The sequence below is a fragment of the Lampetra fluviatilis genome, chromosome 37, assembly GCF_964198595.1.
Source record: "Lampetra fluviatilis chromosome 37, kcLamFluv1.1, whole genome shotgun sequence".
NCBI lineage: Eukaryota > Metazoa > Chordata > Hyperoartia > Petromyzontiformes > Petromyzontidae > Lampetra > Lampetra fluviatilis.
The window spans coordinates 3,724,116-3,748,379 of NC_136311.1; the positions used below are offsets into that span (position 1 = coordinate 3,724,116).

Below are 24,264 nucleotides of genomic sequence, written 5' to 3' on the forward strand. Positions count from 1 at the left end.
TACATGACCGTACAAAATCCACAACAGGTATCGAGAATGTCACAACGCAATCCCATGCACGTGTAGATATTAATTTGAGAGATCCATAAGAGGTTTTTTTTTGGTTAAATCACGAAAATATAAATGTGTCGTGAAACCCGCCACCGCCCGACAGCAAATTAGTAAGGTTTGTCACGTAAACAGAACATGCCAATTAGTTACTAGTCCAGCTAACCGGTGTGATGCAGAGTAAACCCACAACATTTACTAATCAGTTTCCCTGGTTTGGGAGGAGGGGGGAGGGCTTCGTCTAGCAGTGAATTGACCATGGGCGATGACCTTAAACGTGCTTCAATCAGGAGGCGAGATTAAACAAAACTATAGAATCGTTCCAGCCTGTTATTTGAACACATTATTTGGTGACACTGCTGCTGCTGCGTTGGTAGTAGTGCACAAGTACAAAAAAATACAAATATATCAACACCTTCGTCAACAACAAGAGAGAAAAATATATAAAATAGGTGACGTTTCAGGCAACAACAAGAGAGAAAAAAATATGTAAAATAGGCGACGTTTCAGGCAAGCATCCTTCTTTATGGCACATCTGTGGTGATGAATGTCATCACCACGTGACGCACAGCTGACGCCTCGCGTGAGCTCGTCACGTGGCGCGACCCAAGCGGCGCATGCGCACTGTGTGCCCCCCCCCCCATCGCCCCCCCCACCGGTCCCGTCGACTCACAAACACTGTGCGAGCACCCCTACGAAGTCGCACACTTGGGCATCGCCCAAGTAGTGCGCTCGTGCCATTGGTCGATTGACGTACACATCGGCGGATCGCGTCCAATCGTGCGCGAGCTCGCGGGTCACGTGCGCCGGCGCCGTCAACTAGAGCTTGCGCCAGGGGGGGGGTGTGGGGTGAGATCCTGGACGCGCTTCAAGGCGGAGGACGAGGAGGTGGCGGTAGTTGGGGTGGCAGCAGCGGCGGCGGCGGTATCAGCGAGGAGGCGGCGGCGATAGGGGAGCCTTGAACCCGGCGGCATGGCAGATCAGGCGATCGGCGGAGGGAACTGCGGGACAAATGTGGACGGTGAGTAGCGGGGGCCGCGGCGTGACGTGTAACCCCCTGTCATTCGCCCCAGCGCCCCTCCCGACCCGACCACCATGCGGCCTACCGCGTCTCGGCCGGCCGAGGTGCCCCAAGACCCGGCCGCCCCCACTAGTCCAGGTCGGTGATTCACCCCGGCGGTCGGGATCGTGTGGGTAGACCCGTGACCCGAGCGTAGTGCTCCGCGTGCTGTTTTATTTCCGGTTGTCATTCAATTGTGTTCTTTAAACATCGACCTTTGAAACGTTGCCGAGACGAAGCTCTCTGCGTCTAGTGGTATACAGGACATGGTGGATAAAAGCCGATACTGGACATATATGCATAATGTATTACATTTTCTATGTTATTTGACGGTAACGTTATTACTAATCGAGGGAATCTTCACCCAGTCCAAAGGCATTTGTGGAGGTTCCTTCTGCATTGCGATGTTTGGCCGGTTTCATTATCCGTTACGACTTTCGCTTCGTGGTTGAGGAAACCGGGTTACCTGGAGAGTGAGAAAAAAAAACTCCCACCTCTCATTCCAGCGAGATTTGAGAGTCTCACGATTCCCTACCTGGTCCATCAACTCATTCTGCCAAAGTTCTGAAATTGATAGCTCAGGCGGCAAGCGATTGCTGTTGCTTGGAAGCGATTCATGATTCGGCATCAGCCATGGTCAATCCGCTGCTGGATTGAGGCCTCCCTAAGCCATCTCCTGTACAAATACACCAAATAATCCTGCATTGTAAATTCAAGATTCAGGGTCTTGGAAATTATTAGATTAAGGCTCGAACTAAGCTAATTTGAGGCAATGGAAATAATACGCCGATTATAACCCAGCAAGATGCAAGACATTTATCTTGTACAGTACTCAATTCATGACAAATGTATTGCCCAGGCAGTAGGTGATGCTGTAGGTTTTTTTTACGCCAAAAGCTGAGACTGCGAGGTTCGTGGTCCAGGTGGTGATCAGGTCAAGCCTCGTAGCCTCACGTGGCAATTTAATGCCGATATGAATACTCGTCGTGCGCGGACGAGGGATATTCTGGGAGCTACAGGGAGACATCGGCAATCCACCATTAACTGCACCCACGTGTCATCGAAATATCAACTCAAAACGATCATGATGTGTGGTATGACTTTATGATAGTTTTTTTTATATGTTTCTTGTAGGGCCTTTGTAAACTTGAACTTGGAAATGTGTGAACATTTTGGTAGTCTGGTGATAAGATACGTTTCTTTAACTGCAGGGAATCTTCATGCAGTGTGGTTGCCACTATTGTAGGGCGGGGGAGTTTTGCTGTATTATTAAGCAACTTGCGAGGTGTGCCTTGGATACAGGATAATTGGAGCGAGGGTGCCGAGTTACAACGGCCAGGCAGAGTATATTATTCATGTCTGTAATACAGCACATGGTTCCAGCCACATTGGGGGGAGTTCACAGATAAGCAAGGTAGGACTAAACTTGTCTCAAGCCTCTCGAATAATGCCTCAAGTTTTGAATAACGATTCAATATGAAATGTTCCGAAAATCACAGAGCCTCTTCTTGGGGTAATTGCTGAAACCAACAATGACACTTTACAATACACAATGGAAGTTTATATTTTTAGCTCTTCATTAATTAATCATTGTATGAGAGACATTCGACGCTGTGTCGGTCAGAATCCTTGTTTGACCATATTTCACGATGCCAGTCAGTGCAAGTTGGTGAAGGGGTTGGGCCCAAGGGCTGGTGCTGATATCACGTTCCACTGATATTGGCCATAGCTGGGAATTGAACTTGGCTCCCCGGGTACATAGCACGGTGCGTTAACCACTGCGCCACTACCTTAATACTCATAATGGTTGTGTTATGTGAGGAGTCATTATGAGAAAGTATCAATTCTCTCACTGCTTTGGCGAGCGTGGGACAAGCGCTCATCACCATTGGCATCCCTGAGCCAGTGGTGGTAGGTAAATCATTTTCCTTGGCAGGGGCTAATCTTTCTATAGGACTGGTTGAGTTGGGGAGGCATTTCCTAACTGGGAGCTGAATAGCACTTCCGTATAGGACGTCAGGCAGGCAGCCACACTCAAACATGAACCTTATCGTTATAAAACAATAACTAACAATGTATATGGTTAACTTTTAGAGGTGACTGAGCATGCTAAAATTATAAATACAGTGTTGTCTCCTCACATTCCCCCACCTACCCAATTATTGCAACTCAGGTACTTGTAGTATTGATGGATATCATTTACAGGCCGTTTTGAAATGGTAGACCTAATGTTATCATGGGCTGGAGGTTCCCCACCCATTCTGTTTGTGTTCAATTCTTGTCACAGCCGTACGTCTGCTAACTATGATAATTCATGCGAAACGGTCAAAAGTGAGCAATCGGAGCAAAGCCAGGTTTTCACTGGAATTGTAAGAGGAGAGAATGAATGGCCCAAAGGCTCTTTGTGTTATAACAGATGATTTAGAACGCTTGTGATGCAATCATTATCTCGCGTCACGTCAGGACAAGATACTGTAATGTCAACAGGGTAGAGCTTTTTCACTTTCTCTTCAGCTGTAGCCAATGTTTGAGGGCAATGCTGCAGATTATTTAAAAGTAGGACACAAAATTAGCTTGGGAAAAACATTTACTTGTGAAGAGTGTAAGCAACTGGGGACATGTTGTCTTGTTCACTTCTGAGTGCGTATGACTATATGCACGTGGTTGTTCAGTTTTGTGGGATGAACACTATTAAAGGGTTATGGTTCTACTATGTATAACCACATGTTACCATTAATAGCAGCATAAGAGCTGTATATATCGCTTTACTGGCAAGGATCGTGTGGGTAATTTGCAGTGCAGTGTGTGTTGTTGGCTTGAGAGGCTTGTAGGGCAACCCTGTCCACAGTACTTTGTGTTTGAGCACAGCTTTTCATTCCTACAGTGAAACCTGACATGAATACACATTACAATGTTGATTTGTATATCATCTAAATTTTACCACTTCCCAGGACACTGTACAGAATGTTTGGCATAGTTATTTTATAGAGATCAAGAGTCGTGTCGTAGTCAGAAGGGAAAACGGCAAGATATTGATCTTGGACTGGAACAGGGGCAGGGAGTCCAAGGGTAACATTTACTTATGATGTGGATGTATTGCATGTAAGAATCGATAAATCATTACATGCATAATAAACCGAATACAAATAAGATTAACACACACTGGCACAACAGCAGTTCCATTTCCCATTTTACTCAATAATAACTTGGAATTTAACATTTTTATTCTTTGGTAAATTATTAACTCGTATTTCCATCCCCAACTCCTTTTGGCGTTCTACCCTGAACCCGCTTGCCCGGCGTAGGTCACGACCCCTAGGTGGGGTGTAATCAGAGGAGAGCCGCTCGGTGAGCCCTCTTTTGGAACCGTGCTGCTCACGATGGGAAATAAACCCAGACGATTGTGACAAGGGCCGTCTCATTAATTGACGATTCTAGAAACGTGTAGTGGTGTAGGCTGGCGAGTAGGGTGTGTGCTAGTCGACGCAGTGGATTGCTGCGTTTGCTGGCTGTGGGTGGATGTGCCCCTAACAATCGGTAAATTGCACTCATGGCCACAGCTAGACAAACCATTAAATAATACACGTGGCGTTACGATGCTGATGTAAAGTGCCTGCCCCAAGGCATGAGCATTAGACTTAATGTAATGGTGGGCCTCTGGTAACATGTAATGTGCAATTGATATTGGCTCTTAAACCATCATTGAAGATGATGAAAATACTTTTGGTTACTGCTTTTATGGCCCTGCCCCCTGTAAGGAATTTCATTAATTCGTGTGACAATTTTTGAACTTCTGGCCACGGTCTGTTATTGAAAATTGTTCTGAATATTTGATTATCTGGAAGAGAAAGTGTGAGTCGAAGCCAAGAGGACATAAGGACGTCAGCCAATGAGACGTAGTTAAGAAATCGGCTCATGTAAAGTGGATTATTATTATCTCAGGATCGTGAGATTGTGGGTATTGGAGGCCTTCATCCAGTGGTGAATTCACCATTGCTGCTGCTGATGATGATGATGAGAAAGTCCTCCGATGTCTTACAGTCTCCTCATATTTTTTTGTCTGTTAACTCATAATTGGAACATCGGTGCTCTAGAGAAGTCATGGCTGCTGCATAAGAGGGTGTTCGGTCTAGTGAGGCTGCCACAGTTTACTAGCCACAAATACAATTCAGCTGTTCGTAAAGCTGGGCTTGTACAGAACACCTGGTTAGTTGGAATGATGGCCGATGGTCAAGAATAACAGGGCAGTGGCAGTCAAGGAATGCGACGCGTCAGAGAGGACGTCCATCCGAGGATATGGAGTGATGAAGTCTGCTTGTGTACATAAGTGCTCGGTGGATTATTACAGTACAGAGATGGCGATGGTTTAAGGAGGCATTTATCCAGCAGTGGATTAACCACGGATGATGATAATGATGGTGAAATCAAACACACTCGGCATGTTCATTAACACTGCAATAACAGAACTGTATATACAATAGGTTGACATTTCAGACGGTGGTCCCTTTTTTAAAGCAGAGGGCAAAGAGACTGATTGGCATTGATGGAGCCTGCACTTTGCTGAACGTTGAGCCTCCTCGTAATGAAACATTCATGAGTGGGCCAACCAAGCTATACTCTTCGTAATCTAATCAGCCTGCTGAGTGATGATTTAATGCAGCCAGCAGAGCTTCTATTCAATTGCATCAAGCGCTCAATTCTCACACCTACACATCTGGGCACTAAAGGTATGCGAAGCATTTGGTAATTTTGAAAGAGTTATGTACAGTGCAGCACACTCGTCATGTCAATATCATAATCGTGAAATCCACTAAGTGTATGACAGGCCGCATAGCTAATGTCAAGGGTGTGCGCCTCGACAATCTGGTATGGCTGGATGTTTGGGAATGATGAGTGGGTGTAGTGCCTTGTCAAGTAGAGGCAAGTGTAAGTTCTCATGCGGGTAGAGTGGGTAGAGAGCTTCTCAGATTGTGCACGACACCACCACTTTTCCACGCAATACCACAATTGAGCGGGGGTGGCCGGTGATCAGTGAGCACTGTTGGGTACACTTATCAAGTTTATTTATTCCAGAAAACTGGACAACGGAGCTCTCGGTGCTAGATTACAGCAGTGAGAATGACAACATAGCAATGTTGCCATTCATTCTCTTGGGTCTCTCACAGCCAGCCCCTCGGTCATAATAAAATTCTGGCGGTCGGTCTGTTTCAGCAAGTCTAAGAGCCAGTTCACCGTGAATACATTAAATAACATCCACGCCAACGAGGTCTTTTTCTTCAACACTGCTTCCTCTTGTGTTCGTTCAGAACCGCTAAGCTGCTCGTGAATGCGCGGAGCAGAATTCCAGAGGAGAGTGCAGTTGGGACCGTAGAGCTCTCTGTTGATGGCTGCGACCAGAGTTGAGCTTTTCCTTGGGTTCAGGAACACCGTGTGATTGTAGACTATTCCCGAGCGTAGCAGAGTTTTCAGATGATACAGTGCGACCCACTACGGGGTTATTATTTATGTCGTTAGTTCAGGGGACACTAACCGCCAGATTGTTGGTTATGAAGTAAAATATCGCCATGGACGGAGAGATGTGCTGTCCCTATAATGCCCCTAGAGATGAGATTTTCTGAAGAATAGAGTTGCATGCCCTAGTCCTATCTTGATGGGCTGGTTTTAATGCATGCCTATTATTATGGAAAGTGGAAATGCCTATGCCACATGTTAAGGTGTGGATAGTAGGCATGTAATGATTCATTATGCTCATGATACATATATCGGATCATTGTGTAGTGACATAGTGCTAGCTGTTGGCGAAAAAGGGGAACTGCGGTGTACGGCATAACTGAAGTCAGCAGGCCACGATATACACTAGAGGGGGACATCTAGGGGAAAGGTCACAGAGGGGGGCCCATCGAAAGCCTCTGGAACCCGCGAGTAGGTTCCAGAGAGGGGGCGTGGCCGGGGCGGAGCGAGGCCCCGTTGAGAGTAAAAGAAGGGCCCCTGTGAGGGACCTCGGGGCTGTTGCTGGAAGTGGGATCGTCGTTACGATCTCGTCGCTGTCGTCTGGTCGCCATCGTCGCTGCCGCCTTCACTCGATATTGCGCTGCTCGATAGTTGTTGGCTGTCTCCGTTCAGCGCCGTCAGTGTTAGACGGTTAGTGTTGTGTGTAGGCTAGCAACAGTAATAGTGTGTACCCACGTAGAGTTGTGTATAGGCTAGCGACTGTAGAGTGTGTACCCACCTAGGGTGTATTATCCGGATGGTGATCATTAAATAAAAGAAGTGCCTCCAAGTTTTCCTGTCTCCGAGTTGAGTCACTACATTGGGCGTCAGAAGTGCTAAGAAAAAGAAAATTCTGATTTAAAGCTTTCGTGACTGCATGGATTCATATTCTTGGTTCTTTCGGTAAAGTCATGTAGAAGGGAAATAATAAAATAATAATAAAACATTACATTCTCACGACGTTTCGGCCACAACACAAGCAGCCGTCTTCAGGTGAAGAACAGGGCTGTTAGAAAGACATTCCTCTGTTGATATGCAAACTCCTTTGTCAAGGCTCTCTCCTCCTCCGACCCAGCTTAAAAATACGCTGCCAAGCTTAGCAGTGTTCATTAGGATGCTGTCTTTCCGACAGCCCTGTTCTTCACCTGAGGACGGCTGCTTGCGTTGTGGCCGAAACGTCGTGACAACTTTATTTGATTATGTTTTATTTTTATTATTTCCCTTCTACGTGACTTTACCAAAAGAACCAAGAATATAAAAGAAAATTCGTCATGTTAAAAGCAGCGAAAAGGAAGAGCCCACCGGTAGTGTCCTCGGAAGACGACGGGGACGTCACCCCACCAACAACCCCGGCATCCGTGACCCCGGTCATCTGTCCCGAGGCTGCGGCACCTGCGGAGCAGCGGGAGCAGGACACTGGCCCCTCGCTGCCGCCAGGCCGACAAGGGGTGGTGTATTATCCCGATGGTGATCATTAAATAAAAGAAGTGCCTCAAAGTCTTGCTCTCTCCGAGTTCGGTCACTATAATTTTATGGGAATCTATTATTTAAGAGGCATGCAAGTAACATTAAAATTTTATCCGAACTTTACGTACCAAACATTTCAAAAAGAAACCTGGTACAAACGAGTCTAAAAACAAGACGTAACCTGTTCTTGATTTGATTTATGACCCAGAATCACTTTAGTTCCTACAATAGCACTGAGGTTGGGTGCGGGAAGGTAAGTTGTCACAGGCCTCAACATGCCAAAATGTGAAAACTTAGTCCGTGTCTTCACTGTGACTTGCGACATGTGATTGAGTTTTTATCATTATCGGGGACCACCTGGGTCTCTCAGTCCCCATGATCACGGTCGAGATAACGGAACCCGGAGCAAAACGGCTCGAACAAGCCGCCCGTGCGTGTGTTTGTGTAAAACACACGGCCTCCTACCTCCCCTACTCTGTCGGTCTTCTCCGCCATATGAGGACAAAATGAGACCGTGGCTTCTCTTTAACTTCACGAAGCGGCCACTTTGAGAACGTCACCGCGTTAGACCCAACACAGGCCGCAGGCACTTTGACACGCCCAGGCTTATGCACTGCAAGCTGCTAGGAATGTGACTGCTCATGGATTTGTCATTTAAAAAAGGAATTTGAAGATGCACGCACCGAGCCGTGTTTGTGAGAATATTGTTTTATGAAAATTAAAACTGTAAAAGGAAGATAACCAGAGACAGAATATACAAATGCGATAGTGCAAGCAATACAAGAAGCAGTTAAGTTCACTTGTGCCCTCAAAATTGTAACAATTTGAAATGTAAAGTTGCATCATTATTCATTTGAACTAATTGTTTTGCTCAAGATACACGAGTGGAATTGTGCATGTGAGAATGTATTCTTGAAGATTTATGAAGATCATATGCAAACAATGGACATGTGTTATACTCATAAGATGTTTACGCTTATGGAGCAATATAAGACTTTGCAAGGTACAAGAATACACAGATGACAATGACAAATGATCGTGTAAAACACGATATTAAAAGTAATAGATCTGATCATTCAAAAGATTGCGTTGTTGGGTCAATTGTTACGTCCCAAGTTACAAGGCGTGGAATCGCCAGTCAAGGAACGCAGGTATCTGGCAATTGAAGACTATTCTGAGCCCTTGTGCTCTCACCTGGTTATACAAAAATAAACTTGAAACATGAACAATGGGTCAATATTTATATGCCCATGAGAGCCGCCACTCTTGAGGCTGCTCTGCGACTGAAGTTGTTTTTTCGATGGCTGCGAGTTACAAGGAGCCCTCCGCTGCCTTCACAGAGCTCCAGCGGCGCGTCCGCGAGCTGGAGGAGAGCCAGGCGTTGCTTCTTAAGGAGAAGCAGCAGCTGGAGACCGACTTCAGCCAGAAGAGAGCCAAGTTCAAGGAGCTGTACCTCGCCAAGGAAGGTGAGCAGACGGCATTAGACAGAGATGGCACGGACAGTGGTGGCATAGTCTGCTTTTCTGGCCGTTAAGTGGGGCCGCATGTTTCACCTTGGTACTGCACACAATGGAAAACGCATGACCTACTCACCCGTAATGCGCCCGGTATCATCTGATGCTGGAAGCTAAGTAGGGTTGAGCCTGGATAAGCGCTTGGAGGGGCGATCACAGTGCTGAACGGGCATTGTGTGCCGCGGGGGCCTATGCTTTGGGTAGCGAAAGGCAGAGTGGCACATTTCATTGTTGTATTCTACTTCTCTGCTGCGACGTCTATGCGATCTGCCTGTAGGGCTATATACCCCCCACAACCCGCGTGGTTTGTGGAGGCCGTCATCCAGCAGTGGATTGACAAAATGGCTGTATATGTGCGCACACTGCTCAGTGCTCGAAGTGCTAATTTTCCAAAGATTAATGAGGTTGAATATGATGTAAATGCATGCTCCTGGAGCCGGATGGTTGTAGTGGATGATCAGACAGTGGAAGTCTGCTTGTCAACTTTACAACAACTTTTGGATCCAGCAGAAGAAAATAAATGACGGCGAGGCATCGTAAAATCACCAACCATGTCCAAGATGATGTCTTAATATTGATATAACCTAATTTGGAGGCAGAAGGCTTCTAAGCAACAGCCAAGAGTGTGTAACCGCTGGCCGATGGTGACCAAGCACGTGTTGGTGTGTCCGCCGCGGCCGGCACACAGATGAACTGAAGCACAGCCAAGCACAGCTGACGACCGCGCAGGAGGAGGTGGAGAACATCAAAGCGGTCGCCACGGTGACGGAGAGCACCAAACAGGAGGCGCTGGACCACGTCCGCGGACAGTGGCAGGAGGAGGTGGCCTCGCTGCAAGCCGCCATGAAGGGTGAGTGTGTCGGAGCGTCGAGCTGGCACCGCCGAAATCCTGGGTTAAAATCCAGGCAGTGTGGTGAGTCCATGGTTTCAGCCTAGTTACAAAACACACATTACTAGATTTTTTTTGTTCTGCACCTAATTTGACTAAAACATATTAGTATGTCTCTCGTATGGTAGAGCTGGTGCTGCTGGACCAGATGTCACTTGAATGTTTTTCGGAGGTATCTCTGATATCCGTTTCTGCAGGCCGTTCTCGAACAAAGGGTTGCAATGCCCTGGGAGAGGAAATTGTAGGATAACATATTTTAGTGTTTTTGTAAGTTCACCCTTTGTGGCGAATGGTAGCTGTTGTTTTTCCTGTTATATGGGTGCTGGCCACACCACTTTCGTTTGTCAAGCCAGCCTTGATAGATGCTCGCTTACAGCACTTGCACCAACATCTTACATAGCTGTGGGGGAGATCTTTGTCTTTATTTGTGTCGAACTGGTCGATAACGTGGTGCGGGTGCCGTGCTGTGCGCGCGCCACAGAGACACTGGGAGACTACGAGATGCAGTGGCACGCGAAGCTGGATTCGGAGCGAGCGTCGTGGGCGCAGCACCGAGAGAGCTGGGAGCGCGAGCTGGCGGACCTCCGTCGGCAGCTGGCTGAGAGCACCCAGGAGGAGAACCTGGAGACGGAAATGAAGAAGGTACAATGGGGCAGGGTGGGCTGCAGGCACGCAGGTCCAGAGGGAGTGGGGTACGGGAGAGAAAGGAAGTGTTATATTAATTGTTAGAAATGCTATCCCTTGCAACCCATTGTCAATCCGTAGAGAGTATTTGGCTGCTATACATTTCCACGTAATATGACACTGTTGAGCTATCATTTGTGGCCAGGGCACTTCTGCAAAAGAGCTATCTGTACAGCTCAGTGGTCCTAACCTGATCAAATAAAAAATAGTTTCAAAGTTAAATTTACTGCTCGATTAAGGTCTCCCCATGCCGTGTCGGGGGGGGGGGGGAGGTTTGCACATTATGCTAACCACTCGTATCATTTAAATGACACAGCCAATGAACGACAGAACGTGGACTGAAATAAATGATGATAATGCTGCTGGTTATTTCTACAAATGTGGGGAAGGGTGGATGTTAATTAATCATAAATGCACTATTCAACAGAAGGAAATAAGCGATGATGAGGTGTGGTGACATCACCAGCATTGGGCACGATGATCTCTTCAGCTTATTGGTGGTGACACAGGAGCGCGAAAAGTGTTTTAGCGCCGAGGATGATGGTCGGCTTTACGAAGGGCAAATGAAGGAACGTTGACGATGTTGGCAAGCGGCGTTAATGGAGGGGGTCCACGTCTGGGACGTGCTCGTGGGAGGCGGATGACGAGAGCTGTCACCGTGGCAACCGCAGGCGCAGGAGGATGCGGAGAAGCTGCGCTCGGTCGTCATGCCGATGGAGCAGGAGATCTCAAGCCTTAAGTCGCGACTGACAGCCGCCCAGGAGCACGCGCGTCAGCTCGAAGACTCGCGGGTGAGCCCCTGTCCTCGTGCCGAGAACCCAAGCCCCCTGTCGTGCCATGGGATCGATGGCAGAGCCTGCACATAGGCACTGTGTAAGTCCCCGCTGGCGAGACAATTTGAGCTTTGTGCGTCGCTGCGCTCCAACCACTGCCCATCCATCCCCAGGTATCGCAGACAGCGTCGCAGGCGGAGGAGGCCGAGTCTCGCGAGGAACTGGGCGATAAGGTGCGTGCTCCGCTTGCTGCTCTCTCTACTTGGCCTGCGCGAGAATCCGCGCATTTTACTCACCGACTCTGTGTGCGCGTCTGACGCCGCCCGTAACTCCTTCCGCTGGGGCTGCCCCCGCTCTTTGTCTCCTCCTCGTGCGCCGTGGCCAGGTGAAGGAGCTGAACCATTACCTGGAGACGGAGAAGGCGTGCCGCACCGACCTGGAGATGTACGTGGCCGTACTCAACACGCAGAAGACCGTGCTGCAGGAGGACGCCGAGAGGCTGCGTCGCGAGCTGCACGAGGGTACGCATCCCGACACGCCATTTCGTGTGGCAGACGGCCAGTCTGACAGTGGTGTCGTAGTTGAACAGTCGCGTAATCGCGTCACCGTGTTCTAAGTATGTTGCTTAGCACGTGATTGCCAATGCTGGAATCGGCACACGTTGGGTTTGAGGGGTAACTCGGCTTATGGAGAGGTGCGTGTGTGCGTGCCGCGCAGTGTGCCGTCTCTTGGAGCTGGAGAAGCAGCAGCACGCGCAGCTCAAGCAGACGTGGCACCGTGCCAACGACCAGTTCCTGGAGAGCCAGCGTGCGCTGGTGCGTGACGCACGGCGTCTGCAGGCGGTGCTCACCGCAGAGCAGCTGCGGCAGGTGGAGGTGCGCCGGCGCAAGGAGCAGGTGCTGCCACCACCACCGTTGTTACCAACATCACTCTGCCACTGCCAACAGTGCTGCCACCGCCACCACCACCGTTGTTACCAACATCACTCTGCCACTGCCAACAGTGCTGCCAACGCCACCTCCACACCACCACCATTAACACCATTATCACTACTACTACCACCTTCACCATCATACCCACCATTGTCTCCACCATACCCACTATCATCCCCACCACTATCATCCCCACCACCATCAACGCCAAAACCACCACCGCCAATACCACCTCTACCACTGTCACCATCACCAATGCTGTGGTTACCACCATTACCACAATCACCACCACTACCATCATCACCACAGTAGCACTTCCTGACTTCCCATCTGGGAGGTTTTCTGGCAGTTGGGTCTGGTTAGCTGGTTGGCTTAGATTACTGTATGTGTGTGGGGCTACATTCTGGGCAGCAGAGGGCAGTATAGCGGAATCAGTTGTGCTGTAATTTCATGCACTCATGCTCCTCATCTTCCCCAACCCACACTGACAAATCTGATGAAGTATGGTCAAATTACCCCCACCACCCGGAGGGAATGATTAACAAGTTACATGTAGGTCTATATTCAGATTAGTTTACCAGAAAATAGTTGAGTTGATGTGTGGTGGATTACTTCAGTGCCACTGTTAAACTTTCTGAGTTCACTAAACTGCGGCCGATGGTCTCTGCTCAGTGTTTCTGCAATCGCACGCTCGGCCTTCTTTGAGTTTTCCACTCTTGAAGGCCGTAGTGGGCGGGTCTGCCGTGAGACGTGCAGATGCCATTTAATGTGGACCACAGTGTCCAAGGTAGATTAAATGCCGGAGGTACTTTTGTGAGATTATGTAAACACTTTGATTGACACACAAACAGACCTTACCTGTACAGGTTAAGTAAACTTCTGAGAGATTATTGGGCCTTAACAAGTGAACTTTATTTAAATGATGCCCCCTCTGCTTGCGAGGAGCAGTTATTATTGAGTGTTTGCGTGGTCACGATTGACTGCCTTTTCATAAAGAATCAAAAGTCAAACGTGTTATTCGCTTTTTCGCGTGGACACGTGGTGCTATAAGCGTGCGTGCGTGTGCGGCCGTGCACGTGTGCAATGTCAGGTGGAGGAGAAGAGGGAGCAGGAGAAGAGGCAGAAAGTTAAAGCTGCTGCGGCGAGCGTCACCAATGAATCCCACCCAAAGTCCAGCCTCTCTGCTTCTGTGGACGACGTAAGCTGCCGGGGCGCCTCACACGGAAATCCAAATGTTTCATATAATGACTGAAAATGAGTCCGAAGTCTCTCTCTCAGGGGGGGGTCTTTTATTGGGATGTTTGGCCAACGCCAATGACATTGTAGGTTTTGAGTTATGGGAGGAAACTGAAGAGCCCAGAGGAAGCCCAGGCAGAACAGGGAGACGACGTACAAACTGTGCAGCGAAAATTCCGGAGTCGAACTCGGGTCGTCCTTGCTGTGAGGCACAAGTGTTAGCACTGCGCCACCCTGCCGCCCTGCCGCCCTGCCACCCGAGTACAAATTCACACATCCAAACGACCTGACCAATGAACCGCCCGCACCCAATGCGGTATTTGTGCTTGGTGTAACAAATTTTCACTTGTATAAGAATCTGATGTAGGAAGTACTGTATTTAGGCACCACTAATTGAAGTACAGTAAAACCTTGGATTGCGAGCATAATTCGTTCCGGAAACGTGTTTGTAATTCAAAGCACTGGTGTATCAATTGTGATCACGTGACGCTCGGCAGACAAAGCGTACACACGTACTACTCGTATTGCAAGACCTCAATCGTTTATCAAATTAATATTTATTTAAAAAATTGCTCATCTTGAAAAACACTTGCAGACCAAGTTACTCGCAATCCAAGGTTTTACTGTACTTTAAAATGTAAAAAAACGTGAACCATATTCTCCCAATTATAAGATGCTGTGGGAGAGCAAGACATGCTCCAAACTTGTACCCAGTGTCAAGAAAGTTATATAAATGTGGTCTCGCACACACACACTTACCAGATTACAAGACGCACTTCCAACTTTTGTTTTAAAATGTGGGGGGGGGGAATTGTGTCTTGTCATCTAGAGAAATACGGTAATATTTCACGTGTTACAAAATCTTTACGGTTGATTTGACAGGTGCGAACGCCGCTGCCGCAGTCCGCGAGCCCGGGCAGCGACGGCTTGCGGCGCGTGCAGTCGTCCGACAGTCTGGGGGCGAGGGTGGTCGTGGAAGGGTCAGAGGCCAGGGAGCACGCGTTGCCACCCCCGGACCCGAACGGCGCCCAGGCCGCCCTTCCCCACGAGCATCTGACGGCGGCGGAGAAATCTGGCTCCGACAGCAACCTCGACGAGATGGACTTTGGCCCCATGGTGAGCGCCGACCTGGACCTCGAAGGCTTCGACACTTCGTCCGTCACGTCCGAGCTGTCCAACTTCATCCCGGACGGCGCTCACTCGATGATGTCGATGGCGCCGCACGTGGAGGCCCTGGGTGCCAGTTCGGTTGACGGGGGCGCTGCCGTGGTGCAGGGGCCCGCAGGGTTCATGCTGACGAGGGCGCAGGAGCTGTCCATCAAGGCCCGCACGCCCGAGCAGGAGGAGACCGCCTCGCTGCTCTCCACCGTCACCATGGTCTCCACGGAGACACTGTGCGCTCTGCCTGATGGGTACCGGTTGGTCAGCGAGCGGGAATGGGACCTCTTGCAGGAGGAGGTGAGATCATTGCGCCTCTGCGTTCGTGGTTAATCGCCCAATCTGATTTAATCGCAACACCTTCATGATGAATGCCCTATCGGGCATGTTTATTTTTTTGGCTGCCACTGCTTTCAGTGATTCGGCTTTCGCAGGACACATCGCTAGATGGGATAATCCGGTGGAGATTTTACGATGAAAGCATCTCTGGTGCAGGTGCTGGGTGGCAGCAGGATTGTGAGAGATGGCAACTGATTTAGCGAGGTCTTCACCCAACAGTGGGTTGATCACCGCTGATAACGCTTGTGTATAGTAGTTGCGCTTGACATGGTTGTCCTCCCCAAGCCGTCGCCACTACCTCTCACGAGCCTGGCAAGCTGAGCACTGGAGCTCTGTGTGGGTCCTGACGGTGTGGTGGTGCCACCGTGCGTCTCTTCGCTCCGGCTTGCAGGTGCAGAAAGCGGCGAGCAATTTCGGGCGCCCGTGTGACATGTGCTCCAACTACGAGCAGCAGCTCCAGACCATACAGGCGCAGGAGGCGGACACCAGGGACCAGGTGTGATGCCCTCTTGATTGGTGGCTCTAAACACAGTACTTTTCCCTGTAGTGCTCGTGGTGTTGTATTTGTGCCTATTTCCTTTTTCCAAATACACGTTACCTGTCCCATTTGCTGCGAGACCGTTATCCGTGCCTTCATCTCGTTTTGCCTAAACTACCGCAACGATCTCCTTTTAAGGTCTCCCCTATATCTCGCCTCAACTCAATATGATGCTCCACAACACCACCGTAAATTTCGATCACACGGCCCATCCTCGGATCCCTCCACTGGTCCCCAATCCATTCAACTAGAAATTGGCCAGCAACATTTTAAAGATCGCCCAGCCTCGGTGAGCTTTGCCGTCTCTCCGGCAGCTCTCGCCCCCGTGCAGTGTCACTCGCCCGAGGACGACCGTGCCGCTCGCGGCTCGTCGCGACGTCGCCCCTCGGGAGGCCTCGTCGACTTTCGCGTGTAACCGATGGCGGTGGCTGTTTACACGTTGCAGTTGAAGAGACTGCACACCATGCTGCGCCAGGCCAACGAGCAACTGGAGAAGGTGGGCAAAGAGCGCGACGAGCTGGAGGACGCATCTCGCCGCTCCGCAGAGGATTGTGCGCAGCAGGTATGCCACCTCGTTGCACCTCTTCTGAGGCTGTAATGCACCGGAGCCCGTGAATGATGCCCGGCCGTGATAGACCCAACGCAGAATATTCCTGGGTTTGATCTTCCACGAAGCTTATCGTTCACTCTCAATCGCATCCACTGCACAACCATGGCAGATGCAGATACCCGATGCACAAATTGAAAAGTAAAAAGTCTCCAGTGTGCGACGGTGGTCATCCAGAACGGACCGTACAACATATAACAACACAATGTCCGATCCACAAATACAAAGGAGACCTCAGCGATACGATCTGCTGCTCCTGACGCGGTTGTCTGGCTTGAGCACCTGAATGTGAAATTGTAGTTGTTGCTCTGCATCTACATCAGCCACACGAAAGAGACCAAAGTCGGTTAAGGCAGTTGTCGTCGCCACTTGCGACCGTTGCTGCCACGTTTTTGGTTGTAGCAAAAATGTAGTTGCCCGTTTCTGTACAGATCTGATTGATGCTTCCCCCAGATGAGAAGAGGTCACATAACCACCCCGAGGTTTTTGTGCTGTGTAGACCAATAATTGCTCATGGAATACACTCTTCAGCATCCCTGTGTCAAGTTTCCAGAGTTAATTCTCATGGTAAATGCCCCTGTTGATGACCGTTGCTGATAACGACTGGAATCGTATTGCATGAGTGTGTTAAGGCTTTTTTTAAGGTGCCTAATCTCTGCACTTTCGTTGAAATATTAAGTTGTGTACTTTATTGAAAGCTGAAACAAATTGTAAAAAAATGTTCATATTGAAATGGGCAATTTATGAAATATACAGCAACCATTTGATTTCCAGGAGCAGTCCTATGAGAGGTTCAGATTTGCCGGGACAGATAATTAGCAGGTCGAGTGCTGTCATTTGTTGGGCGTGGGCTTAGCCCATCCTGGTTCTTGCTATTGCTGCAGGGTCAAGTGTCAATTTTATTTTGTTTAACCTTGGCAAGGAGTCAAGAGGCCAGGAAAGAGGAGACTCATTCGCATCGTGACCTGGGTCACCACCATGACAAAAGGAAAAAAAAACTAGTTAAGTACAGCAATGGAGCAAACAGAAATGAAAACAAAAACAACTTCATCACTGAGGAAGCAAAAACACTGCACGAACACAAATCAATGCCACATAATTAACTCCCTGCAGCGAAAGTAAGCTGGGGCAGATTATCCCTTGACTGATCTGAGTACAGTTACAAATAAAGTTACCGAAATATTAAACGAACATAAGGTGACCATTGTACTAACATGTAAACAGACAAGGATATGGCGCTGTTGCTGATGGTGCTACTGGAGCCACTGACTGGGGCCCCTCTTTTCAGATCGTTGCGCTCACGGAGCAGTGCCGCACGGCGGAGGCTCTGCTACAGGAGCTGCAGCAGAAGTTTGTGGAAACTCAGCAGAAGGCCTTGGAGCAGCTGGTACGCGCTTACGGGACATGCCGAGCAAACGCACTTTACTCAACGCGCTTAAGATTGACGATGCACTGCGTGAACTGAAGGCATAACGAATAACGAAATGCAAATAATTGTCGCGATTTATGGTGGCGATTCGATTAAAGAATCTCACCATTCCACCCTTAGTCAAAACATCGGCTCGCCGAGCCTTTACCGACCGTCTGACCCACAGAATAGCAGTTAAACAACTCGTCCCTGTAGAGCGAGAATTCCACCGTGCCGTCGCTCAAGAGGGCGCCACCACGCCTCCCCGTGCTCTGTGTGCCCGGCAGGCGGTGCTGGCGAGGTCGCGCGAGCAGGTGGCCGAGGAGCTGCGGCGGCTGCAGGCGGACAACGACAGCCTGCAAGGCAAGCACTCGGTGCACCAGTCCCTGCTGCAGGCCGAGGGCTTCATCATGCCATCCGTGGTGCAGGTGAGCAGCGTCGAGAATGCGGACGAAAGGGGGCGGGAGCGCATCGTCGCCCATCAGCCTAGATGACGGCAACATGCCGTAGTGCGATCGTGATATGCCGGACAGCCCCTAAAAACCCGTCCGTGCATAGCTACACATTGGTAGTCTGATGAAATGGCCACACATCTTTTGAGCTGGTGGTCTGTAGAAGACTAAATGGTTATGCGCTTTTAAATATAAATTGAAAACTAATTTCTTAAGAACTACTTTGTGTTTAGTTAGTTGTCCTTCCCCCCCCCCCCACCTCCGATTAGCATGGTTGACTACGTACGGCGCGAAAGAAGTTGAACATACGTACATAGATAAGTTACATCCTCCACTGAGCAAAACGGTGGTTCTGCCCCGTGGGTGTAGGAGCTGCAGGCGCTGGTGTCGCAGTACCGGCGGGACGTGGTGGCGGTGCGCACGGCGTGCGAGCATGCGGAGGAACGGCTCCGCGCAGAGATCCTCTTCCTGCGCGAGCAGCTGACGGCCGAGCAGGGCACCAAGGACAACCTGGAGTCGACACTACAGCTCGAGATCGACACCTACAAGGAGGAGATCGGTACCGTCCGCTTCTGTCCATCTTGTGTCATCCACGTAACTGAGGGTTGATGCCCATGACAGATGCTTTCCATCTTGGCACTGTTCAGCGTCTCTCACGGAGAGTCCCATACAAGGGATCCTTTTCCTCCCCTTCCTCTCTTCCCTTCCACATTCCCTTGCAAAATCATCTTTGTCTTATCTTCAACATGACCCTCTTCGGATGTTCAGCCATTCTCTATCAGCGGATGCTTACTGACAAGTATTAAAACAGACAGCGTTCCCTCGTGTAGTCTACACAGACTGTTGGAGAAAGTGCTCTTGGTGAGCACCGATGAAGGCTAGAATGGCGCACGAGGTGGTGGTGGTGGTGGTGTGGCCAGCACAGTCCCTGGCCACCTTTGTCTCCCCATTGCTCATGTTCATACCGCGCACCAATATCACGAGGCGGCATTCTGAACAGCGATCTCAATTTCAAAGTGATTAAAATCTAAGGGTGCTGCATGTGGGCTGTTCGTTGGATGGGGCAGACTCGTGTATAGTCTGGTATCATGTCGGAGGAGGGCCTCTGAATTCATGACTTGACATCCCTTAAAATTCATATTTTATCCGTTTTAATAAATACTGAAATATTGAGATGACAAAAATGGGGCTTAATTTGTTGCTATCCATCGCGTGACACTTAACGTTGCCTGGAATTCATTAAAACTACGCGTTCCAAAGAACCACAAATACTGTTTGCGCCTGTGTCTTTGTCACCCGGCCGTTCTGATCATACTGTCCTTTCTTCTCGCCTGTTCTTGCGTTCCTTGCTCTCTGATCCGTATGGATTGGCCCAGATGTCTTAGAAGGTAACCACGGAGTTTCTTTACCTTTGCTTTTGCAAGCGGCAGTGCTCGTCTAGCCAGGCGTGCCTGACCGTACCCGTCCATGTGCTTTTTCGCAGCCTCCATCACGAGCATCCGCACCGAGGTGGAACGACTAAAGAGCTTGAAGGAGGAGGTGCGTGTTCACACAGGTGCCATGCACGGTGACATTGCCTTGCCCTGGCCAGGCAAAGTGTGCCATAAAAATACACCGGTTATAAACGGGACGCTGCGCATCCACGCGCGTCAGTTTGAGGACACACTGTTATTACCACGTGGTCCGGCATGTCTGTCTGTCCGGTGGCGTTGCTGCAGTCGTCGAAGTTGTTATATAAGTTGTCGTGGCGGTGCCGTGTGCGCCACACAGCTAGAGAAGTCCGTGCAGGAGAAGAGCCAGCAGCTGGAGCGGCTTGAGCAGGCGCGGCGACAGCTGGAGGGGCAGCATCGCGAGGAGCACGCGCAGAGGGTGAGCGACGCACTCGCAGATACACACATCGCGGGGAGCTCCAGCTCCGGTGGGTGATACGCACACTCGGAGCTCCACACTCCCTGGGAATGTGATGCAGGGGTCAGTGGTAGCCAACCGTGCTGATTGGAGGTGACTTTTAAAAACCAAATAATAATGGTCTAAAAAACACATTGTGGTTTCTCCCCCAAATAGACATCTTTCAGTTGTTAATTTAAAGTGCAATAACATTTACTTTTTGTACTTTTTATCGAAACTTTTAAATAAAATGTACATTAAAATATGAATGACAGGGCCACTTCATTGACGAAAAATTATGACTATAGATCCCAACTTGGCAAAACAATATTGAACTTTGTCAAACTGGAAAAGATAGGGACGAGAGGGAGGGGGGAAACGAATAAACTCGTGACAGTGTAACCCGTGAACGCGCAGCCAATCCTACCCGCTTTACCCAGAATGCACTTGCGCGCGGGCCTCTGTCCACAGCTCAAGCTGGAGGAAGTGGTCCGAGAGGAGAAGAGCAAGACCCAGCGATTGCAGAATGAGCTGGACACGAGCGAGCAGGTGCAGAGGGACTTTGTGAAGCTCTCCCAAACACTACAGGTGAGACTGAGCATGCCGCCACACGCTGCTGGCCAGGCGAGTCCAGGATGGGCCTGTCGTGAGTGAGCTCCGGTCTCTCCCGCGTTGACCCTTGGGCCGTGTGGATTTTGTAGGAGTCCAGGTGGGTGAATTCGGTAGAAACAAGCGACAGTTCTTATCACACACGACGTTGGGACACGAGCAAGTGGCCAGTGTCTGAAGGGGCGTGCGGTGAATGCATTTATTTAGAATTGTCCTTTCCCCCAAAATAAATAATACGGTGCAATTTATAGATGCTCTACGATACAGTGGGGTTAGAGTTGTGTCGGAGACGGTCATCGGTAGAGGAAAAAAAGTAAGGTCTTGGAAAGGATGTTCAGCAAAATGCGTGGTTCATTTTTTATGTATTTTAGAAAATACAATAAACATGGCAAATGTCTCGAGCAAAAAGATAATCGTGAAAGGTGCTGTTGGCGCCGCACCATAATAATTGTTTCTGCCGTGTTTCCACGCAGGTGCAACTCGAACGGATCCGTCAGATGGAGTCAATGGAGCAGGTTCGCGAGATCCTAAACAGCACTGACCTGTCGGACGTTAGCCAGCTCCCCGACACGTGACGCTGTGCTCGCACCCCTCCCGTCCAGCACCTCCGTTCCGGCTCGTGAACCCGGCCCTCCCGCGGTGGCGGCGTGAGTCTCCGAAAAGATGAATCTCGGCGAAGCAACCGGACTTGGGTGGTTCCCCACTCGCCGATGACCTGGACTGCGATGGGACCTTGTTGTTGCGCGAGTGGGCGGGCGGGCAATATGGAGGAGCCCGAGTCACCGACCCCTGCACGCACTTACACTAGACTGACCGTGCCGGTTCTGCCACTCAAGTCAGCCCCATTAAGGTCGGAGGAGTCAAAGAAACCCGACGACAAAATTCTCGCCTTGGCAGTTTGTGGCGGTGACGTTGGGAGCACAGGCCCGAGAGCGCTGCACTCATTCTCTGCGTGTGGTTCCCCTCTTCGGCCCACCTGCCTTGGCCCCTCTTAAATACATTTTCCTTACCTCGTGACATTATTGGGAGTAGTGCGTGGGAAGGATGGTAAAACTGCTATGTAATTTATTTAACTCTAATGATGTGTTGACGCGTAAAACTGATTGCTCTTCCGCTCCATCGCCGAAGCCAACGCACTCTGGCTCCGTCTCGTCTTAATCCGGCCACGAAGTCAGCGTCGTGACATCGCCCCGGTGCGCACGTGTGTGCGGCAACGTTTGCTCCACTGAGCAGCGTTTTCGGTGAATGTGAAGCTCATCCTAACGATGCTGCCGTTCTTGTGCAATTCGGACGGTTTTCCTCGACTATGCGGTGCCCCAGTACATCCGTGTTCCCTGGTGTAGATACTGATTGTTGCATTTGTGGGGTTTTTGATGGAACGGCATTGACAGCACTGTTAAGAGTCACTATACCCTATTGGGCTAAAGGCCACAGGCACTTAACACATGGGTGTGGTGGCGGTCAAAACGTTTGGAAGATGAGAAAGTGAGCTTCACCGATTCTAACGTTCAGCTAAATTTAAAGCTCCGTATTCATGTAACAATCGCACAGTTCTGCATGACCATGAAGAGGAGCGTCTACAGGGAAATGCGTAGTAATAAGTGCACACAATATCACACAAGGGGTTGTACAAAGGTTTTAAATGCAGGGCACTGGATGCATTCGCCGACTAATGATTTAATCAAGTAGCCCCAAGCCTCGTCGCTTGTTCTGTAATGTGATTCACACGCACGAGCTTGGCACAAATGCAAGAAGGCGATTAATCATATTGTCAGTTTGCCGTTTTCTAACCGCGTTGACCGCCCTTCGTGGGTCCCGTGCTGTTAAGAGGGGGGGGTAGGGGAAGCCGTGTGTAGGGGTCAGGTCTTGACCCTTTCGACAGGCGATTGTGTAACCCATGGACGCCCTCCCCCACTGCACATGCTCCCGTGCCCCCCAGGGAGAAATCTGACAAGTTACATTCAGATAACCCATGTTTTGCTGAATTGGTACTGAAATATGTAAAAATGGTATCTGTAAGTGTCCTGTAGTCCTCGCAAGAAAAATAAACATGTACCACACATTGCATGTTGGGTCATCCCAGTGCCGAAAACTGGCAGTGATGAGTATGTGCAACTCATGTCACAGGTTCACGCCGATGGTGGAAATGATTGTTTAATCTCCTCTTGTTGCTAATTAAGGCATCTGCACATTTTATCCAAAATCAACATTCAACTTAACGCACCAACGCTTGATTTTGGGAACCTTTTACCCTACCATTGGTTTTCTATCAATAAAATATTTATGGAATCCGATTCTGCTCAGGTCCTCGTTGGCATCGAATAAAGTCCGCTTCGTGATGCGTGTTGATCACTTATCGTGGTCTTACATGTTGCATGGCGGTTCGTCACGCGACAAGAATTGTTGGAATGCACAGCACCACTTTGGGTAAAAGAGGTCACTCGAAGTGGTCTCTGAAGTGTGTACTGTATGTGACAATACGTCCAAGGGCCAAATTCTTTAACATGGTGTGTTGGTATTCTGCGAAGTCCCCAACGGACACTTCATCTCGTGTCACAATGCCAGATTTTAATCTGGAGCAGATGTCTAACTTCTAACACCCAAAATCACCCACACTGGTGCCAGGGGAAGGAGAGAGACGTCTCCGAACATTACGTTCCATGCCAGGCGCGCGCACACAAAGTGGTGGTCGTGGCCGCAAGGCGTTGTTTCGGAACGGGGCGCCGTTCCCATCCCGCACGGCCTGCGTATCCTGCAGATGCGTGGGCACTCGAGCGAGTCGTGGTGCGGCTTGAAGCCAGTGAGATTTCACAACTGGCTTGGGAAAGTGAACTGTTTGCTCAACTCGCTGTCGCGTGACCCACGGTGATAGCGCAGCGGAAGCTGACCCCAGAGCAGCCATGCAGCACGTGGCCCTGGACACCGCGAAAGCATCGAGTCACTACTGCTGACGGCCGGATGTTTTGCCATTTCCTTCCCTGCCACCCGCATGCTTTCGAATAACAACCATTGGGACACTGCGCAGATGCGGCGGCCGCTTGGCACGCGACACTGGTGAGGCAACGATGGTGAGAGTTGAACAAAAAGGTCGCGACCGTTACGTGTTGTATAACAATGTTCCTTGTTTTGAAGGATTAGGCAACAGCGCTTCTCGCCCCGAGAGGCATGGGAGG

The 24,264-nt window shown here is 49.7% G+C and overlaps 1 protein-coding gene across 5 annotated transcripts; it reads left to right on the forward strand.

The window, feature by feature from the left end:
• The first annotated feature begins 903 nt into the window (after positions 1 to 903).
• On the forward strand, positions 904 to 23,356 carry RABEP1 (rabaptin, RAB GTPase binding effector protein 1). 5 transcript variants are annotated; one of them, XM_078873630.1, is made up of 20 exons: positions 904 to 1,069; positions 9,406 to 9,531; positions 10,268 to 10,492; positions 10,950 to 11,110; positions 11,824 to 11,943; positions 12,099 to 12,158; positions 12,311 to 12,446; positions 12,643 to 12,821; positions 13,948 to 14,055; positions 14,976 to 15,551; positions 15,982 to 16,086; positions 16,574 to 16,690; positions 18,024 to 18,122; positions 18,431 to 18,571; positions 18,965 to 19,154; positions 19,972 to 19,983; positions 20,079 to 20,134; positions 20,366 to 20,464; positions 20,954 to 21,070; positions 21,565 to 23,356. In XM_078873630.1, exons 1-20 carry the CDS (start codon positions 1,021 to 1,023, stop codon positions 21,664 to 21,666), a joined length of 2,778 nt encoding a protein of 925 aa, XP_078729756.1. In that variant the 5' UTR covers positions 904 to 1,020; the 3' UTR covers positions 21,667 to 23,356. The 5 variants fall into 5 exon arrangements, with proteins under 5 accessions (XP_078729756.1, XP_078729758.1, XP_078729757.1 ...); XM_078873632.1 differs by having other exon boundaries at positions 10,268 to 10,429; positions 21,565 to 23,354; XM_078873631.1 differs by lacking the exon at positions 19,972 to 19,983 and having other exon boundaries at positions 21,565 to 23,355.
• Positions 23,357 to 24,264: the final 908 nt, after the last annotated feature.

What these genes read in the sequence shown, in the direction of transcription:
- RABEP1 (XM_078873630.1), top strand. Translation starts at nt 1,021, where the DNA reads ATGGCAGATCAGGCGATCGGCGGAGGGAACTGCGGGACAAATGTGGAC. An exon ending in GTTAAAATCCAGGCAGTGTG is followed by an intron (nt 10,493 to 10,949) that starts GTGAGTCCATGG and finishes CGCGCGCCACAG; the next exon opens with AGACACTGGGAGACTACGAG. An exon ending in TGCGCCGGCGCAAGGAGCAG is followed by an intron (nt 12,822 to 13,947) that starts GTGCTGCCACCA and finishes GTGCAATGTCAG; the next exon opens with GTGGAGGAGAAGAGGGAGCA.